Here is an 18144-nt window from a genome sequence, read left to right as displayed (position 1 = left end):
CCATCTGCGTCTTTGTGTCGGGGAACAACCGCTGAAACTGCTCCGTGAAGAGAGCGCGACTTTATGGCATCGAAGTTTATTCAGCACATTTCAAGGTTCCAACTTTTCTTTTCCCCTATTGTGAACTTTCACATGTCAGTTTAGGTGTAGGAATACACTTTAGTGCATCAGCAGCTTAATAAATAATCTTTGCATTAATCTTGACCATTAGATTGGACACTCACTTGCCGGTTTATTAGGAACTCCAGTGAAAACGAATGCACTGGAATGTGACTGTGTAATTCAGAATTTGTTTAAAACTTGTGCTCTATATTTTAAAGCAATGATTTTCAGTGTCATGTTATTAAAAAACACAATCATACAGATTCACAATTAGGCTTCCAATTGACATCTTTGCATAACAGCAATGAATAATAATATTATATGTCTTGCAGATGATGGACTTTTTTTTCTGCGCAACTAGATGTACTTAACTAAATTACATTATTTTTTTTTTTTTTTTAACATAATTGTGAGTAATTGTGAAGGCGTTCCCAGTATATTTTAAGCTAATAGGAGCTCATTTCTTTGATTAAGTGGTTTTTATTTCAGTTTAAGACGCCAATCACATGCATATCCAGCTATACCGTGCTTTGTCTGTCAACCTACTCTGAGTTTGTTCAAACTTGGAAACTGTGATCAAAACATGCACCTTTAAGATCTTTGGGAAAGTAGTATATTATATTGTAGACTTAAAGTAAAAAAAAAAAAAAAGAACAGCCTAATATCCACCTCATGCTACATTGCCATGACATTTCGAGATCACTGGCAGAATGTCAAGACTCTTGCTGCCAGCCTGCTAAAAGCAAAATTCTTTCTCTGAATAAGTGCTTTGTGAATGGGACTTCGGCTTCACCTCTGCCTCATTTGAATTTTGTAGTAAAGCTCTTTTGGGCACTTTTGCATCAATAGCAAAATGCATTTACAGAAGTCTAAGGGAGATCATGACTGTAACTGGAGAGAGAGGTTTTGATTCACAAAAATTAAAATGTGTCTTAAACGTGTTTGTCTGGCTCCCTCGTCCTTACTTCCATATGTTAAGCGACAGTGTTGCCACAGTTACCTTGAAAAAAGTAGTCCGATAAGTGATTACTCCTTTACAGAGTAACTAAAAAGTAAGTACATTCAGCTTCACATGAGCCTGCCAATGTGATTTAAATGGACAAACAAATGGAAAAATAGTAACGCACAGTAATTTGGATAAGTAACTTTAATCTGATTGCTGGTTTGGCAATAGTAACTTACTTACTTACGTACTGTTACTTACTGTTACTTACTATTAATCGAGAGTATTGTTGTTGTCGTTGTCACCACTCCATCTCTCCTGCCACCACTTTTTTTTTTTTTTCCTCCTGGATGCATGTATGAGTTAAGTGCTTTTGTGTGTAGCAGAGTTGGTAGTGAATTCTTTATCCCATCTTGGGCCCGTGGCATACAACTTTGTTTATGCCAGTGTCTCTTCACCAGTGTGCTCGGCGCATCCCGTGTGTGTCTATTCTGGTCTTCTTTGTGTGTGCATTAGGAATAAGTAGAGCAGTACTTAGGTAGACGGACTGGGTAGGGCTGTCTCTCGAGTGCTGCTGATGATAATTACTGTAGAGAGAGTGTCTCGGGAGACTACAGGCCAGCTGCCTGCTCGCCTGCCTGAATTGCTGCCATACTGTCATCCGCTATTTGCTGTTTTCTTCCGGGGCAGATGTATAGCGCTCGGATTAGTGCTCTCCTGTCAGGACCACGGCGGTATCAGAACTTTCCTATCAGACGGCGTCATAGGAGAAGTGCCTGACCATGATCATGGTCATGTATCATTTCCCCTTCCTTCCTTTTTTACATTTATGGTACACACTGAGGACATTCAGGTTCACTGTGATGTATTGTATTGTGACTGGTAAAGGTAAACCCCTTTTGTTTTGCTTTGTGCCTTAACCGTTAATGCACGAAAATTCCCTTTTCGTGCAACCTTTTTATTTTTGAATGGAGTTGTTCCCCTTTAAGGATATCTTAAAGGAGATTCATTTTGATGACAGAAACCTGGCGTTGCATGGTTTTGTGGGTTAAGATCTATTTATAATAAGAACATATATCACCGGATGTGTTTGCTGATAAAGCCACAGGTTGCCTCCTTTTTATTTCTAGGCTCAGTTTGTCGCTGGTGTTGAGACAGTCACGCCTGCATCGCTTGAGTTTTGATATTAGTGTTTTCTGTGGGAAGAGTGATCTCGTTATCCTGTTTCTGTTCTTAAGTTTGCAAATTCATCAGTAAATTTTAATTGTGTAAGTACAGAGTTGCATAATATGCAGAGTTGCTGGGTGGAAAAGGATTTCGTAAAGTTGTAAATTTCCCATTTTAATGATTTTCTTTATTCCTCTTTCTCAAAAACTAAATGGTTTTATCTTGTAATGTGCGTCATAGTAAACTGTTGGATTGGGTACAGTGTTGTATGAATAGACCTGGGTTTCAAATAATCAGGTAAATGTCTGTATGTAGAAATATATGGAGCTCGGAAACTGTTCTTTTCTTTTCAACTTTTTTTTTCCTGAGCTGACATGAACTGGTCATGGTTTTCTTCAAAACTGTCTTCTGCCTCAGGCACAGCACGCCTCCAAAGTCAAGCTACAGTGTTCCGGATAAATGTACACAATCGCACAGTGTACTTGAATACTAATATGGACGTTCCGTGTACATCATTAAATAACCAGTTATGCCTGACCCAGATTGACATGAGCAGTCAATATTGGCCTTGGCTGTACACCCTCATATTCTTATTTCTTGTAGATGTACGCCTAAAGGCTTGATTTGAAAAGTCGCCATTTCCAATGGAAAAGAAGAAATGATGTTCCTTAGTATATTCACAATTTGCTCTCCAATCTACTAGTTTCCATTTTAGCTGTTGGCTGTCGAGTGAAAGTCTACCACAAACCAACCAACCGAAGTGGAGGGGGTCTTGAAGTAGACGGGAGCACAGGGGCTTACATTGATTGATTCAGTCAGTGGATGAATTGAGATAAATAACAGTGAAACATAACAAATCTTCTCTAGTGCAATTCCTAAAGGGTCACCTTTTGCAAGCTCCTTTGCCTGATCCTTGTATGGTGGTGCCTTAACCACTAACGTACCAAAATGCCCTTGATTCAGGCAGCAACGGTGAGTTTTCTATCGCAAATATCTAGGAAGTAGTCAGTGTCATTAATGCATTTACTTAATCATTTGTCGATTTGCTTTGAAAACATTAAACTGTAGGAAAAATGGATTACGCGTCCCCACTTCCTCCCGTTGGTCAAAATAACGATATGACTCTAGGGATCCGGGCAGCACCATCTTGCGACTTTTGAGCCAGAGTCTGTCCAGTGCTGTCCGAGAGTGGAGCTGCGTTATTATAATAAAAATAAATTTCTGAGAAAAACTGACGCGTGAAAATACTTCTTCTATACTGTAGCTAGCCACCAGGGGGAGCTCCACATGCTTTGGCTTTTTCTAAAGTCTGTCCACCCAAAGATTTTCTTGAGTCCTGCTATCTAGAATGCTGAAAATACCTGAAAAGCCCAAACCCAACAATCAAAAGCATGAGAAATCTGTACAACCTTATAATATCAAAACAAACACAAAAAAACATTTAGGACATATTGAATGCTGTATTTGAACATTTTGGAGCTCATGCATGGTCTGATCTCTTTTGAAAGTCAAGACTAAAAGTCTCTAGCACAAAAGTCAGAATCACTCTACGCGGTATTGTTCTTGAGTAATCAAAGTTGGCACACAGTTAAAAAATAAGTTGTTGGATTTGCCTGAATTTTTTTGTTTTGAAAAAAAATGTGTTGGCTGTGTTGGATGAATCCTGTAATGATTTATCAATGAAATCAGAAGAAGCTTACATATTGCATGCAGAATTTACTCAAACACAACTGGAGTACAGAGCTCTGATTTCTTCATAAAGCTGCTGTCTCGTATATATACAACCCAGGGAAATGTTAAAGGGTTAAACAGGGACCCAGTAACTAAAAGTTAAACCACCCATCCAGTAGCACAGTCGCTGAACTCAAGCACCTTAACGGAAAAGACCCTCAGGCTTTCTGACCTCCAAAAAACAAGACCGCAACATCAGCATTTGGACTATTTTTGGTCAGCATTCAAAGTCTGGGAGTTGCATTGCACCCTTTTTTTTAACTCAGTAAAGACCCCCTTAGAGCTGATGCTAATCTTAAGCATGGCGATACTGTTTTGTGGTGCATTTGCAAGTTTTAAGCAGTTTGTTTTTGTTAATACAGACTTTTAAAACTAAACAACATAGATTTCCTCTCGCGTTACGTGGGTGTAAACAACCTTTAGCGGATAAATAATGCAGCGGTGGGTGGCACAGAGGAGAAGTAGGAAGCCTCACAGCAGGAAGGCTCCGGGTTTGAATTTGATAGCTGGCAGGGGCCTCTCTGTGTGGAGTTTGCTTGTCCTCTCTCATTCCAGAGACATGCACGTTAGGTTATAGGTGAACCCAAATTGGGCTAAGTGTACATAGAGTCACTCTATGCCATAGAGTGAAAGGTGTCGTGCTGTAGTGTAAGTAAAAACAAAGGAAAACAGCTTAACTGTTAAGTAGTGACACAATATACTAAATGACATCTTTCCTAATTACAAAGAATAAATTTGAACTTGGTAATGAATAGGAGGATTAAGTGAAAGTTAAAGTTTGGCATGTGTTCATGTTAAAATATGTCATTATGTAAAAAATGTATAGCGTGAAAAAGAGGAAATTCTGTTTATTATGGAATAGATTAATTGACCAAAAGATAGTCAATGGATTTACTGAAAGTAAAAGTAAACAGTTGAGTAATAATCGATAGATTAATCAGCTGTTATTAATGCAAAGCATGACCCTTCACATCTCTAGCATCAGCTAGCAGTTTACAAAATAACTTATGCCTTCAGTTGATAATTCATCAGTTATGAATGTATATCGCTCTTGCATTTTAATTTTCATCCGTTTTTGCTTTTGCTTTCCACCTCATAGCGTAACCTGCATGATCACGAGCAAAGTCAGTGTGCTGCTTTATGCATTGTAAATATTTCAGAGACGAACAAACAAAAACAATTACACGCCTCATATGCACTAACTAAAAATAATATTTATGGAGTCATCATCAAGAAAAAAAAAAAATGCAATTTGTTACTCATTAGTTTTGTTTTGCACCTGAAGTGCCTTCAGATATTGTGTGGTTACATATGGTTGGTTCTAGATACTTGGCCATCCACAACTTTTAAACATGTATATTAGGAATACTATACTGGTGAAACATACATGTGTTCTGAATAGCACTATTCTTTGTATTTTATATTTATCATTCAGTCATATGCAGCTTCTTACTCAGTATTTTTGATTTACTGACATAAGCAAGACTTGTTACACCTGCCATGATGGGTGCATGAAGAAACAAACCGGAAGATCTATCTCCTCTTAAGTCCCGACAGCCTTGATTTCCAAAACCAGTTCAAAGTTTGAATTTGTTCAACCACAGGACAGTTTTCCATTTTTTCTGTGGAACCTGAAGATCGTAGCTATTCAAAATTGGTTTCCACCCTGCGTGTTTTGTACAGAGATTTCTCTGTATCATCTGACTCTTGTGTACCGCAGATAATGAAAACCCCAAATCCTCTACAGTGTTAAATTGGAAAATGTTATTCTTAAATGGTTGAACTTTTTGTTCAGAAGTGAACCCCTCACCTTCATTACTTTGAAAACATTTTCTAAGACTAATGTCACGGAGAGTCTTTCCAAATTAAAGATGACGAGGGGACTCAAAGTCAACAGGTGTTTTCCAACATTACACAACTTCTCTGTTTTTGCTCAACGTTTTTGAGTTGTGTTACTGGCATAACGCCTATTTAATATACACTTTTCAAAAGGCACTAATATTTCTCAGCCCCAATGTGTTGCAACATGTTGTACTATTTTCAGTTAAGTCGATTGCCAGTAGTTCTGTTCTGTGTTTATTTATTTCCATTTTACACAGCATCCTAACCTTTTTCGGAAACTGGGTTGTGCTGAACTTGTTAGACAAGATAAGTTGGCAGTGAAACCAAGAAACAAATGAAAGTGTGTGTTAATAGCGGGAGAAGACTAAACTAGGCTACACTGGCTGCAGTCATCATCAGAGGGGCTGTGTATGTATAATGAAACAGGTGCTTGAGTTGTGTTACCTGCATCGTTACAGCGTCTCTTCAATAAGAATTTTTCTTTTTTGGTCTGCAGCGCTACGTTGCCATTTAGAAAAGTCCTATTTGTTAAATTAATAATTGAAATGTGCCCTTATGGGGAATCAGTCAACATTCACTCATTGTCAGTTGTGAGTTACATTTCTGGATCAGTTCCATGCAGAATACATGTGAAGGTGTATTGTTATTAGAGTTAGCAAGAGGCCATCTTTAACACAGGCTGTGGGTCTGGTACAACGTAGAAATTGCCCTAGGTTCCTTTCCATTCTCTGTCATATTGCCCAAGGTAACTGTCAGCGCCTGGAGGGCCACCTCCAGCCCCTCCTGACTTCTTCAGTAAGCAGCAGTTGCTATTTTGGAAAGCCTGTATAGCTTTTTCATCCCAGTCTCCCTTTCTTTGCGTGACAGGAACTATAGCAGCCAGCTGATATGTGTTGGTTTAAGTTTCTAGTTTTGCTAGTTTGGGAAGACTCTTACTTTGCAAAGGATCACATCCCCCCGGATATGATTGTTCTTGTCGTCCACCAGTTGTTTGCAATGTTCCTGTTAACTAAATGATGGGGAAATCCAACCTTTCTCGTGTTTTCCTGCACTGTTTCACTTCTCCCTGCGGTGCATGTTTTGTGATTTGCCAAATCTTATTCAGCTTGAATTTCATTTCAAGTTTCTGTTGAGATTACAGTTCGAAATAATTGTATGTATTTAGAGCTTCGATATGTTGCTCCATCAATTAGCTGATCTTGTGTCTTGTGCAGTAGCTTCTCAGATCCAAGGACTTTGTCTTTGTAAACATTACATGATTCTAGCGTCTTAGACTAGACATTTGAACTCTTTGAAGGCAAACCTTAAGTGACATTCGAAGGTGAAACTAACATAGTCTTTTGAAAATTACAATGAGCATTCATCTTTTATTCTTTCACAGTGGTATTGCTCAGCTGCAAGCTTGACCAGAACAGTTCACAAAGACCAAAACTTAACCGATCTTGTTAAAAGCGCTAGATTTAGATAAAAAAAAAAAAAAAAAAAAAAAAAAAACGGTTGTTTTTGTAATATCCAATATAGGTTAATAAAATCCTTGGATCGATTTCAAAAAGAAGAAGAAAACCATGTCTTGCATCCTCTTGTTAGACGTCTAGCTGCGGTCTCGCCAGACTGCTTTCGCATGACTTTGTCTTGCAAGACCCCGCAACGACACTAATCCACATGTAAGGGAGATGCAAAACATGACGGAAGCTACAACTCTGAGAGCACTGTCAGGCCTGAAAGCTGATGCCTGGCAGCATTTTGAATTTAGTGTAACAGACAAGAGCAAAGCCATTTGCAAGATGTTCCAGTTAGAGGTAAGATATTGTGCAAATACAACAAATCTCACAAAACAAAAACAGCATTAGTCTTGTGGAGATCTGCTTAACCAAGCAAAATGAGATGCTAAACTGAAGCGATATTGAATTGAATCGACTCCAAACCTTGGGTATCGCACTCAAATCGATGAAGGAAATTAGTAGCAATCCCCAGCCACAGTGGTTATATATGTCTATGACTTTGCGATGAGACTATCTGTTGAAAATTTGTTTAACTAGGTCCCTTGACTGGCTCTCATTTGCCATTTTGTTTTAAGCATAACATAGACCAAGAGACTGACAGATGGAGACATGCATTCAGGCAGCAGAGCTGATCTTCCGTAGGCAAAGAGTTGGACGGCAGGGGAAGTGCATTTTTTAAGAGCGAAGGCCCTGCAGGTACCTGACAGCAGTCAAATGAGTCCACAAAACAGAGAAAGCTTGTTTGGCAACTAGGCTTGTTAAGGCTTTGCGAATTTGTTCCACTAAAGTCGACATGTGGGGTTGACTGACAGGTGGAAAAAAAATGAGTGGATCCTTTAAGTCCTACACACCAGACACGTTTTGGTCAGCAGGTCCGTATTCTCTATGTTCATTTTCCATTCGGCAAAATTCTAACTTTTACAGGTTTTGTTCCTATACAGATGTGTTGCAGTCAATTTCTTGCCCTGCCTTTGAACCCCTCGACACTGCTGCAAAAGAGTCACATCATCAGTATTCACTGTTATAGTGTGCTTTGGGAGATTGACTTGCATAGGTCCACATATACACATATAAGCTGCAATAAGTCAAATACGCAAATAGTAAAGTATTGCAGAGGTGACCTGCGGATGCCCCTCGTTATTGTATTCAGTTATGCAAAAGAAGAGGCCAGTATATATCAGCGTGCACTGTTTTTCTAGAAAACAACCCATTTTGACTTTAATGAACCCTCCCGACAGGCTCTCACGAGAGTTGGAATGGAGAAAGCATGCTAATCTAGTGTGCTGGGGCACAAACAGGGTCGGTCCTGGCATGCGTGGTGGATTACCAGCCATGCGTTTGATTGTACTTGGTTTTAGATGAAATAGAGGCTTTGGCCTGCCGCTTGCCTATTAAGTGATCATGTCAAGCTCATTACTCTTTAATGACTAATAACCATTAAGGGTTAGTTGGGGTTGTGTTTCACTCGCTCCATCACAACATACTCAGTTCCAATGCTCCTACCCTTGTGTTCCCTTTCTTTCCCCTTTGTGAATGATGGAGTGACTAATGGCATTAAATGACAAAGAGTGGCCTTAACGTGCCCCGTGCACCACTGAACCAAGCTGGAGCCTAAAACCACAAATACACCAAATGTGCATTCACAGTCTCGCACGCCAACTTTGGTTATGACACTTAGTTTCTACCGTGGCAGCGCTTCAAATTTGTATTTTGTTCTCGATCAGCTCCTCTATTACTCTTGAATTCATTCGTCATTATTTATTCATGTGCTGCAGTTTGCACATATACATATAATATGTTTATGTGGTTTTTATTTACACATGCAAATACATTAAGTATGTTTTGCCAGTGAATATTTTAACATATATTAGCAGCTTTGACACTATTTGGTCTCTTGTCTGTACAATTTGTTGGAGGGAAACATCACAATTAGTGTGCTATATTTTAACGTTGAAAAGAAAACAACTAAAACCATGGTTATCCTGGTATAACATGGGTCATCGTATTACAATGAGACTAGACCTCTGCTAAACATTTGGATCTGGAGTTCACTTTCCCATGAACCACCTGCCTAGAAGTTGATGCTGATCCACATGTTAGCAATGACAGCAGTGGTCTTATAAGTTAGGACAATGCAGCCCTCTCACACCATAAAACCTGCTTGGTTTAAAAGAACATAAAATATAGCCCAAGTTGTTGTCCAACACTCCCTAGATCTCAAACTGATCAAATATCTTTGGGATGCACTCAACAAGCTCTTAACAACAGAAGATGCTTCTTTAAGCCGTAGGTCCTGGAGCCTAATACTGTAGAAATCTCAGCTATCAAAAATGATAGCATGGTTTCTTGTCTACCGGCTCTGCATGAATCCTACAAAATCTAATTTCTCCGGCCAGTCTCTTGCTTCAAACTTATTACTCAAATTTCAGTTCGTCTTATCTGCACCTTAAAAGGTTTTGTGACATCCAAGCCCAGAAATCTGAAATCCATCTAGAAAGAGCATCAGTAGGTCGTGTTTTGTCAGTCCATTTTAAAAAGATGTAAATTTGATTTCAAGGTGTAATTCACAGCTCGACGCTTTTGGCACAGTTTAGGTTGTGTGTTTGTCTCCCCTGAAATATTTTCTTTCACACTGTCAAGCACAGAATTATCATGAACCAGCTGTCTGCTTCATCTAAGAGCTTCGTTTTGACAATGTTGACTTAAGCCCAGTTGGTGTAATGTAGCGTTCGATTCTGCTGAATGTCTCCTCCTCACACTTGACTACAAACTATATTTCCGTAGTTCCCGATAATGGTGGTATCTGCAACAAACTATACAAGAATGTCTTTACATCATATTGTACGTTATGTCTACTCTGATCAGTCGCAACATTAAAACCACTGCCAGGTGAAGAGAATAACATTGACCATCTTGTGACAGTTCAGTGTCCTGCCAGGAAACTTTTGGACCTGGGATTCGTGTGGATGTTACTTGGGCATGTACCACCCACCTAGACAAGACCAGAGCAAACACGCTCACCCCATTGTGATGACACATCCTCAGCAGGATGCAGCTCGGCACAAAAGCTATTTAGGAAGAACACAAGGTGTTGACCTGGCCTCCAAATTCACTAGATCCTAAACTGATCAAGTATCTGTGGGATAAACTGGAGCAAGCCTGATCCACAGAGGCCCTTCCCCTCAACCCATAGGACCCAAAGGCTCAAAGACTAGACACCACAGGACACCCTCAGAGGGCCTATGTCCACAGTCTGATGACACAACTGTTTTAAAGGCATGGGAGACCTACACAATATCAGTATCATAATCAGTCACAATATCAGTATCATCAGTCATAATATTATGCCCGATTGGTGAATATATCTGCTGAATATTTGAGTAAATTAATAAAGCATGTCTTGTGTGTCCCTGAAAGATTTAATGGTGGCAAGCCAATTTAACTTGACATGGTCAGCATAATATATTGTGTTGCAATCCTGATGTTGTTATCATGTTGGTTTAATCTTCAGTGGGTGAGAAACGAGACACATTGAAACATCATTTACATGCCGAACCATAATTTACCTCAGACTCCTTGTTTTCCCTTTACTTTAATAGCTTTTCTTTTCTTAATGACTCCCTGAAGACTTTTCCTTTGAGCACATTTGCACGCACACAAACTTGCCCATACGCTTACACGAACGCACCTATGCCGGCAGTGTGTGCTGGTGAAGGAGGGTTTGTAACTCTAACACAGCCTCTCTGTCACATTAAAAAGCCAATTTCTTTTTAATAGCGACAACAGCTGGAGCTGACAGGGCCGGTGTCTGCTCACGGAGCAAACGGCTCCTGAGCTGTCCTCCGGCTTAGACCCCGGCTACCTGCCTCATTATAGGAAAAAGAGAGGAAGATGGGAGGATGAGGGAGAGGGAGGCGCAGATAATATAACCTTTACACTCTCGGGGCAGGTGCTAGACATGTTTTGGGGTTGTATAATGTAAAATATCTCAGCGGAGAGTGCACATCCGTGGTGAGATGTTGAGCTGAAGAGGGAAAATTGTTATCACTAGCCACAATTGAAGCCTTCAAAATGGTCACCCAGTGGTCTTAACTGTCTGCAAGTCACACTCTCTCTTCTCATTCAGTGTACCTGGTCGAGTCCCAGAAGATGGCTGAATCTACAAGAGTACCAGAGCAAGAAGCTGATGCAGGAGGGCGGCGTCGCCGTCCAACGCTTCTATGTAGCTGACACAGCTTCTGAGGCCCTGGAGGCTGCGAAGAGACTGAGTGAGTAGAAGGGGCATATACACAAAGAGTCATGTGGCACGTCTACAGGAGCAGTATGCCTTAAAAGGATCAGGTATCATTTGAAATTAACCCTTTGTTGGCCTTCCCATTGGTCTGCTGACCGCCAACCAGAGGGTCTGAGTGTCTACTGTTGCTAGATTGGCAATAGCAAAGTGTAGGGATCCATTCCCATTGGAAAAAGTGGAAAAAAAAAAAACAGCTACTCTTTCTGGGGTCTGTTAAAATACACATAAAATAATCAAACACACATGAAATCAAGTTGAACTTCCAAAAGATATAAAAAGCTGCCTGGTACACATAACAGCCATACAACAATAATAATAATAATAATAATAATATCGAACAAAAAGAACAAGACCAAAATCAATACAACAGCACACCAAGAACAGTTACAGTAACAATGACAAAATCAGTTATAACAAACCCTGGAAAATAACAGCTCAAAGCTCATCTGCGCTGTCTGCCTGTTAAAGCATTGCCTTTTAAGACATTTTTCAAAAACGCTTGCAGAATCTATGCTTCTGATATTATCCAGTATTCCATGAAGACGTGGCTCTATATAACACTGTCCTTTGCATTGAGCATGATTTCACGAGAGGCACAACAAGTAAGCCCTTTGCAACTTGCCTTGTGTGATGGGTATGAACATTATGAACATGACAGATTTTATGATCCTCCGCTGTGCCCACACAGTTTTTCCTTGTATTTTATAAATACATATATCAGAACAGAAGAAGTTGTACTTGGCAAATTAGAGGGCCAACAAAGGGTCAGTTGTTCAATAATGATCTGGGAAGCCAGTCTCATGATGCTCAGTGATATTTCTGGCAAGAGGATGCAGGAAACGGCATATATTTTAAAAAACGATCCATGGATTTCAAGAGTTGATATACAATCATTCAAATGACTGTTTTCCAATTGGTTTGCTTCATTTAAGAGAAAATTTCAAGCGAACCACTGCACATATTTACCTAATATCATGTGTATCTGGTGTGGAAGCAAGAAAATATAAATCGGAACACGGTCCTGTGTCTTGAACAGATACCGCAGCTATATCTGTGAGAGAAACATTGTTATGCAAATTAGTATGGAACAACAGAGTTGACATTTACTCCTAACCATGATAATTTTCTGGTCAATGTACGAGGCATAACTATACCAGTAGAGTGTGTCTTTGGAAAGAATGCACTGCTTTAAGCTTTGCACGTAAGACAGGACAAATGGCTATGAGAGAGGCTTGGCTCAAACTTGCAGTGTATAGGTTGTAGTTTTATCATATTAACTGGTCCATAGTTTGTATGGGACCGAGCTCAGACCACCCCCCTCAAGGTTCCTAGTCATAGTAGCTTGGTGCTGGCCCATGTGAGATATTTGTATTCACATCTGTCAAGAGATCCAGATCATTACAGTTCGATCCGAATGGATTAAATCCTTCAGGTGTCAGTGTAACCTGAGAAATAAGATCCTTATACCTAAATCATGCTGACAACTTGAAGGAAAGAGTGTTTTTTCTTTTATGTAGGGCCGAGGACTGTTTGTTGTCTTTGATCCTTGAAACCTTATTGTTTGGACCCAATTTGCATTGCTTTTATTTCTAACTAGTCTGGAATAACATAATTTGTCCGTCAATCATGAGGTTACTTCACTTACTGCAGAATTTGTATAGATCTAGTACCTGCCTTCAGTGCAGTTTTTTTTGCCACAGATGCACCGAGTCATTAGCTAACTCTTTATTACCTTAGTGTGAGTAGGTTTTATGGTACATGTAATTGTAATGATGTTCACAGTTAAACCTTAACAGTCCTATTTGTGCTGCATGGCTTTTCGGCCCCGCCACATGAGGTGCATATGGTTGTGGTTAATAAGGGTTGAAGTTTTATCAGGTTTAATCGCGTCTGTATGCTGCTTGCTTATGTGTGGGAGCCTGTGATTTTCGAGCTTAGTTGGTATGCCTGGTCTGTTTTTCATCACGGCACTCATCCGCGCTAATTTGTTTCACAACCTCTCGTATTGAGTTTCTTACGCTCAACGTGTTTTTTGTTTTTTTTTATGTTTTTTTGTTTGTTTTTAATTCATTTATTTTTAATCCTTGGTTACAATTTGGATTATTGCCCCCGCGCGCGCACACACAAAGCCATGCAGGGAATGACTGAAGCTTTAATTTTATACTTGTGGTACAAATCTCCACAATTACATTGCACTCGCATCAGCAAACATGGTTTAACACATTTACGCGCCCACACATAGCTTGGTCTTCTGCACCCTACTTTCGCTGTGGTAGCAACATGAACATGCCCAGCACATAAAGTGTATATTTACACACTTGGCCTTATATTGTAGTCAGTGTCCTCTCCTGCTGCAGCAGTAGTTTTCTGATAGTGTATCAAGGTTGGTTGTCAGCCAGCGAGGTGCCACTCCTAGCGCCGTCTTTGGGCTCAATTGCCTGGGGTGCTGCTTTCAATGGCCCTGGTTGTGAAGCAGACAAAGATAAACTGAATAGGGAGTATTTTCATGACAACACCTATATTGCTTGATAGAGGATGGAATGTGCAGACAGAAAACTCGAGACAGGATTTAGAAAGGAACAGAATGCATAATAAAACAGAATCAACTCTTGATTTACCGATCTCTTCTCTTCTCTTTAAATCTTTATTCATTGGTTTCTTGAGCCAATGTTTTAAGCTAAGGACTTCTGCTTTGTTTTGTGCGATGTGTTAAATAGCTCACCATCAGGCCCTAATTAGCAGCAGCGTATTCAAATTAACAGCACTGTGACTTTGACCACTTACGTTATGTCATGGCTGCTAGCATATTCCCAGTTAAACTGAAAACATGCGCCAACGCAAATCTTTGCAGTAATTTGCGATCAGTTCGGTAAATCAGCCCTTTGGACCCTACAGCGTACTTCAGAGCTGCCTTAACTTGAGCGTTGGTTGGTGTCTTTGTGTTTGTGTGTGTGTCGTACTCTTTATGTCTGGTGATTATGGCTGGCTCACTAATGCAAGTGCAAGCATGCAAGTGAGCATCTTCTCATGCTTCATTTCGTCGGATCCAAACTGGGTCTGTGAATGGGCTTCTCACAAGCCACGTTAGGTCACACATAAATGTGATAGAGGGAGGTTAATAACCTCTTTAGTTAAGATCTGTTGAGCCCATACACGCAGTGGGACTTGCCAGGCGTTGACCCCAAGGGTGTGAGGGGAAGACAGGGTATGAAGCTCGGTCTCTAGGATTTCCACTGTGGAGGACACATGATAGGGCTCTATACAAAAACACTGGCCATCTTGTGACAACACAATGTTCTGCTTGGCATTCGTGTGGATGTTTCTTAGACATGTACCACACACCTAGACCAACACGGGCACCCTGATCCAAGAACACACGAAAAACAAGGTGGTGCCCTGGCCTTCAAATTAACTGTTGGTGGGAGCTGTTGCCGGACACCACAGGACACTCTGAGAAGGCCCATGTCCATTCTCATATGCATCACAGCTGTTTGAAGGCCCAAGGGAAACCTACACAATATTAGGACATGGTCGTAATGTTATGAGTGATTGATGTAGATGGCTGGTCTATCTTTGCAGACCAAGAGTGACGGATGGATTTCTGTGGGGCACTAGTTCCCTGATCACAAAGCACAATGAGCTAGTCAAGCATGGAAGCACAGACAAATAGACAAATGGCATTCATAGGGGTAGGCTTGCCTACAGGAGCATTCAAACACAGAGTTGTGCACACCAAAGAGCATTCTCCCCTCAGCTACACTCACTTAACCATGGAGACTCGGCTTAACTGTAAAGTGGTTAAGTTGACAGTTCAATCGCAAAGATGCTATATAGAAATTACTCCTCTCCTGTGCAGCAAAGTCATCCAAGTCTCTTAAAGTGGACATCGATTGATTTGTTCTATTACCGCTGAGGGCAAATAACTTAAAATATTTCCACTTTTTTTTAATCAAAACATTAAAAAAAAAAAATTGTCCGACATGGACCATTGAGCCCCTCTAACTTGAATGACAACTCTTGGGGGGTGAGTTTACATTGTGGCAGATGGGTGATTTACAACCAGCTAATGGCTCATGGAAAGTAGGGTTTGGTTTCTGTGGCACCATACTGGGTGAATCCTGCAGGGAGTCGTCAGAATGTCCACAGCTTTCGTAACGTGTGCTGCACTGGTACGCTGAGAGAGCGGCGCGCTAACTAAAGCCGTCTGTCCAAATGCATTGACCCACATCCGTCACTTTCAAGCCCAAACTATTTTTTCATAGCGTGTGTGTGTGTGTGTTATCTGAGCTGTAGTTTGGAAAAATAAACTTCTGGATCTCAAAGTTACTTAACATAACTTTAAGATATCCGTCCTTTAAGGTTAATATGTATCCCATTTATGGATATGTACCGTCTCTCACCTCATCACACATTTGGATGCCCAGTACTTTTACCACCCTGGCTATAACAATATGATGATTATTAGTTTTACTGTAAACATGCTATATGAGATGATTGGCTTACGCGAATCAGGTCTCACCGTCACTTCCTAAAATGTGAACCCAAAGAAAAGCCTCACTTTTTTGTGGTACTTTAACACCTGATTTAAAATATATACAACCAAGGATGCTTTGTCAGAGTGGTGAACTCATACTTCAGTTTCTTTGGGTTGATGGATTGATTGGACAAGGACTTGGGTAAGGGAGCACTTAAAAGCACTTTCACATAAAGAGTTGCTAATGTCACACACCAATTAATGATAGTATCCACTTGTATAGAAAAACCAAATGTCACAAGATGGGTGAAACTAGTTAATGTTAATGTTGTCAGTCCATCCTAATGAGAAAGTCAATGTTCAGCCCTTTATTGAGCACTTAAATACAAGGGCAGTATCTTTCTCAAAATACGGTTCCCTACCAGAGGCCTGAGGCTTTGAGGGTTATGTGGCTTGGCTGTTTCAAGAACGGCACTCTCTTGAGATCTTACTAAGAGCCCTAATACAGTTATTATACCAGTATCACTTAGGAGTTTAACCTTCACAAGTTCCTTCAGTCTGAAATACTCTTGATCTTCATCCTTCGATAGTCAATTGGGATTTTTACATTTGTCCCAGCTGCACTCTCCGTCTCAGTTAGCCCTGTGTCTGATTTGGTTTACCAAGCACCTTCTTGTCCATGGCGTGGTCTTAAAAGAGCTAAGGGTAGCTATACCAAAGATTGAAGAAGACTGAATATCTTTACTTATGAAATAGCATTATAAGGAGGATTGAAAAACAAACAAACTGAAGAGCGTTAAATCATCCCCTTTCTTCTATTACAGCACCCAAGACTTCTGTGCACACATCGTTATGAAGACCTTGTTGATTTCTAGCAGTTTTGAGATATCAGAGCAGCTTCGGTAATGAATATAGATTTCGTGTTTGCCTTCGAAGCAGATTTGCCATGCACATGCACACAAATATACACACATACCTCTGCCCTGCTACAACCAAAGAGAATATGATTATGCAGTCCACTTTGTGTGTCGCCACCCGCTTGACAGATGCATCTGTTGAGCAAATCTTGATGGATTTTCAGTCTGAATCCTAAATCAAAACCACATTTTCCTTCTATTTCCTCGCTACGAGAGCCCCTCTTCTCTGCTGTACTGCCTGCCTCCCACAGAAATCATTCATTGACAAAGCGGTGATGGAAGAAAGCGTCCCCTTGGATTCTTATCTTAACCGCATGCTGAGCCTCTGTGATGAATGGGAGAAACATATACTTGTGTATATGTACACTTCATATCAGATGAGACGGGAAAATGTTTGTCTCTGCCATTGTCGTCTTCCTGAGTTTTCTCAGACAAATTGTGCTGCACTCACATTTTTCTGTATTTTTCTGTTTTAGTCCTGTCTTCCGTTTCTGAGGTTACCTTAATTTTCCCCTCTCCTTGTTCACCTCAGTCTGCCTCTGCTGTGCTTTTTCTCCTCATTGTGTGTAGCAGTCTCTGCCAGAATGACAACTAAGAGAGGGAGGAAACATTTTAATTTATTTCACTGTGCTATGAATATTCAGTGTAAACAGCTTTTATGCATGGTTGTCAAATCTCGTGTGTGCTTATTAGAGGGATAGTTAGTTTGATATGTTGGCTTACTGAATAATAGCAAGCTACCTTGACATTAGCCAACTCTTTGATGAGGCAGGTGTGTGTGTCTCTTATGCGGGCGACTGGCTGATTTAGTTATGCTTGGGATTTTTGCAATGCAAGACGGAGAGGGAAAGGGTAGGCATCTATAAGATCTGCTCTCCTCCACAAACTCATCTCCATCAGTTTCAATTTGCCACGCTATGCTGTCTTTCGTCGGCATGCGTGAACGCACTCAGAGATTGTTGGCTGAGGTAAACATCAGCTCCTGAGTCAAAAGCGCAAGACATTTTATAGGCGATTCGATGTATAGTGCTCAGTGATGCCTAGATTGTGGCTCCCCTGAAGTGTAAATGAAAGAAGCCCAAGGGCAAGGACACTGTTACTGTATTTTTCTTAAAGTGACTGTTTCCAATCTATGGCAGTTTAGACCCCCTCCATGACTGTGACCTGTGATC

The 18144-nt window shown here is 40.5% G+C and overlaps 1 protein-coding gene across 1 annotated transcript in view; it reads left to right on the top strand.

The window, feature by feature from the left end:
• Positions 1-18144, top strand: part of suclg2 (succinate-CoA ligase GDP-forming subunit beta) — a 98538-nt gene that overhangs the window by 11132 nt on the left and 69262 nt on the right. Inside the window, exon 2 of the mRNA XM_047583802.1 lies at positions 11414-11555. Within this exon, the coding sequence (XP_047439758.1) occupies positions 11414-11555 (142 nt within the window). The remainder of the gene's footprint in view (positions 1-11413; positions 11556-18144) is intronic.

This window comes from Mugil cephalus, chromosome 4 (genome assembly GCF_022458985.1).
Source record: "Mugil cephalus isolate CIBA_MC_2020 chromosome 4, CIBA_Mcephalus_1.1, whole genome shotgun sequence".
Lineage (NCBI taxonomy): Eukaryota > Metazoa > Chordata > Actinopteri > Mugiliformes > Mugilidae > Mugil > Mugil cephalus.
The sequence above is the reverse complement of the archived record's forward strand: the minus strand, read 5'-3'. Positions and strand labels throughout refer to the sequence as shown.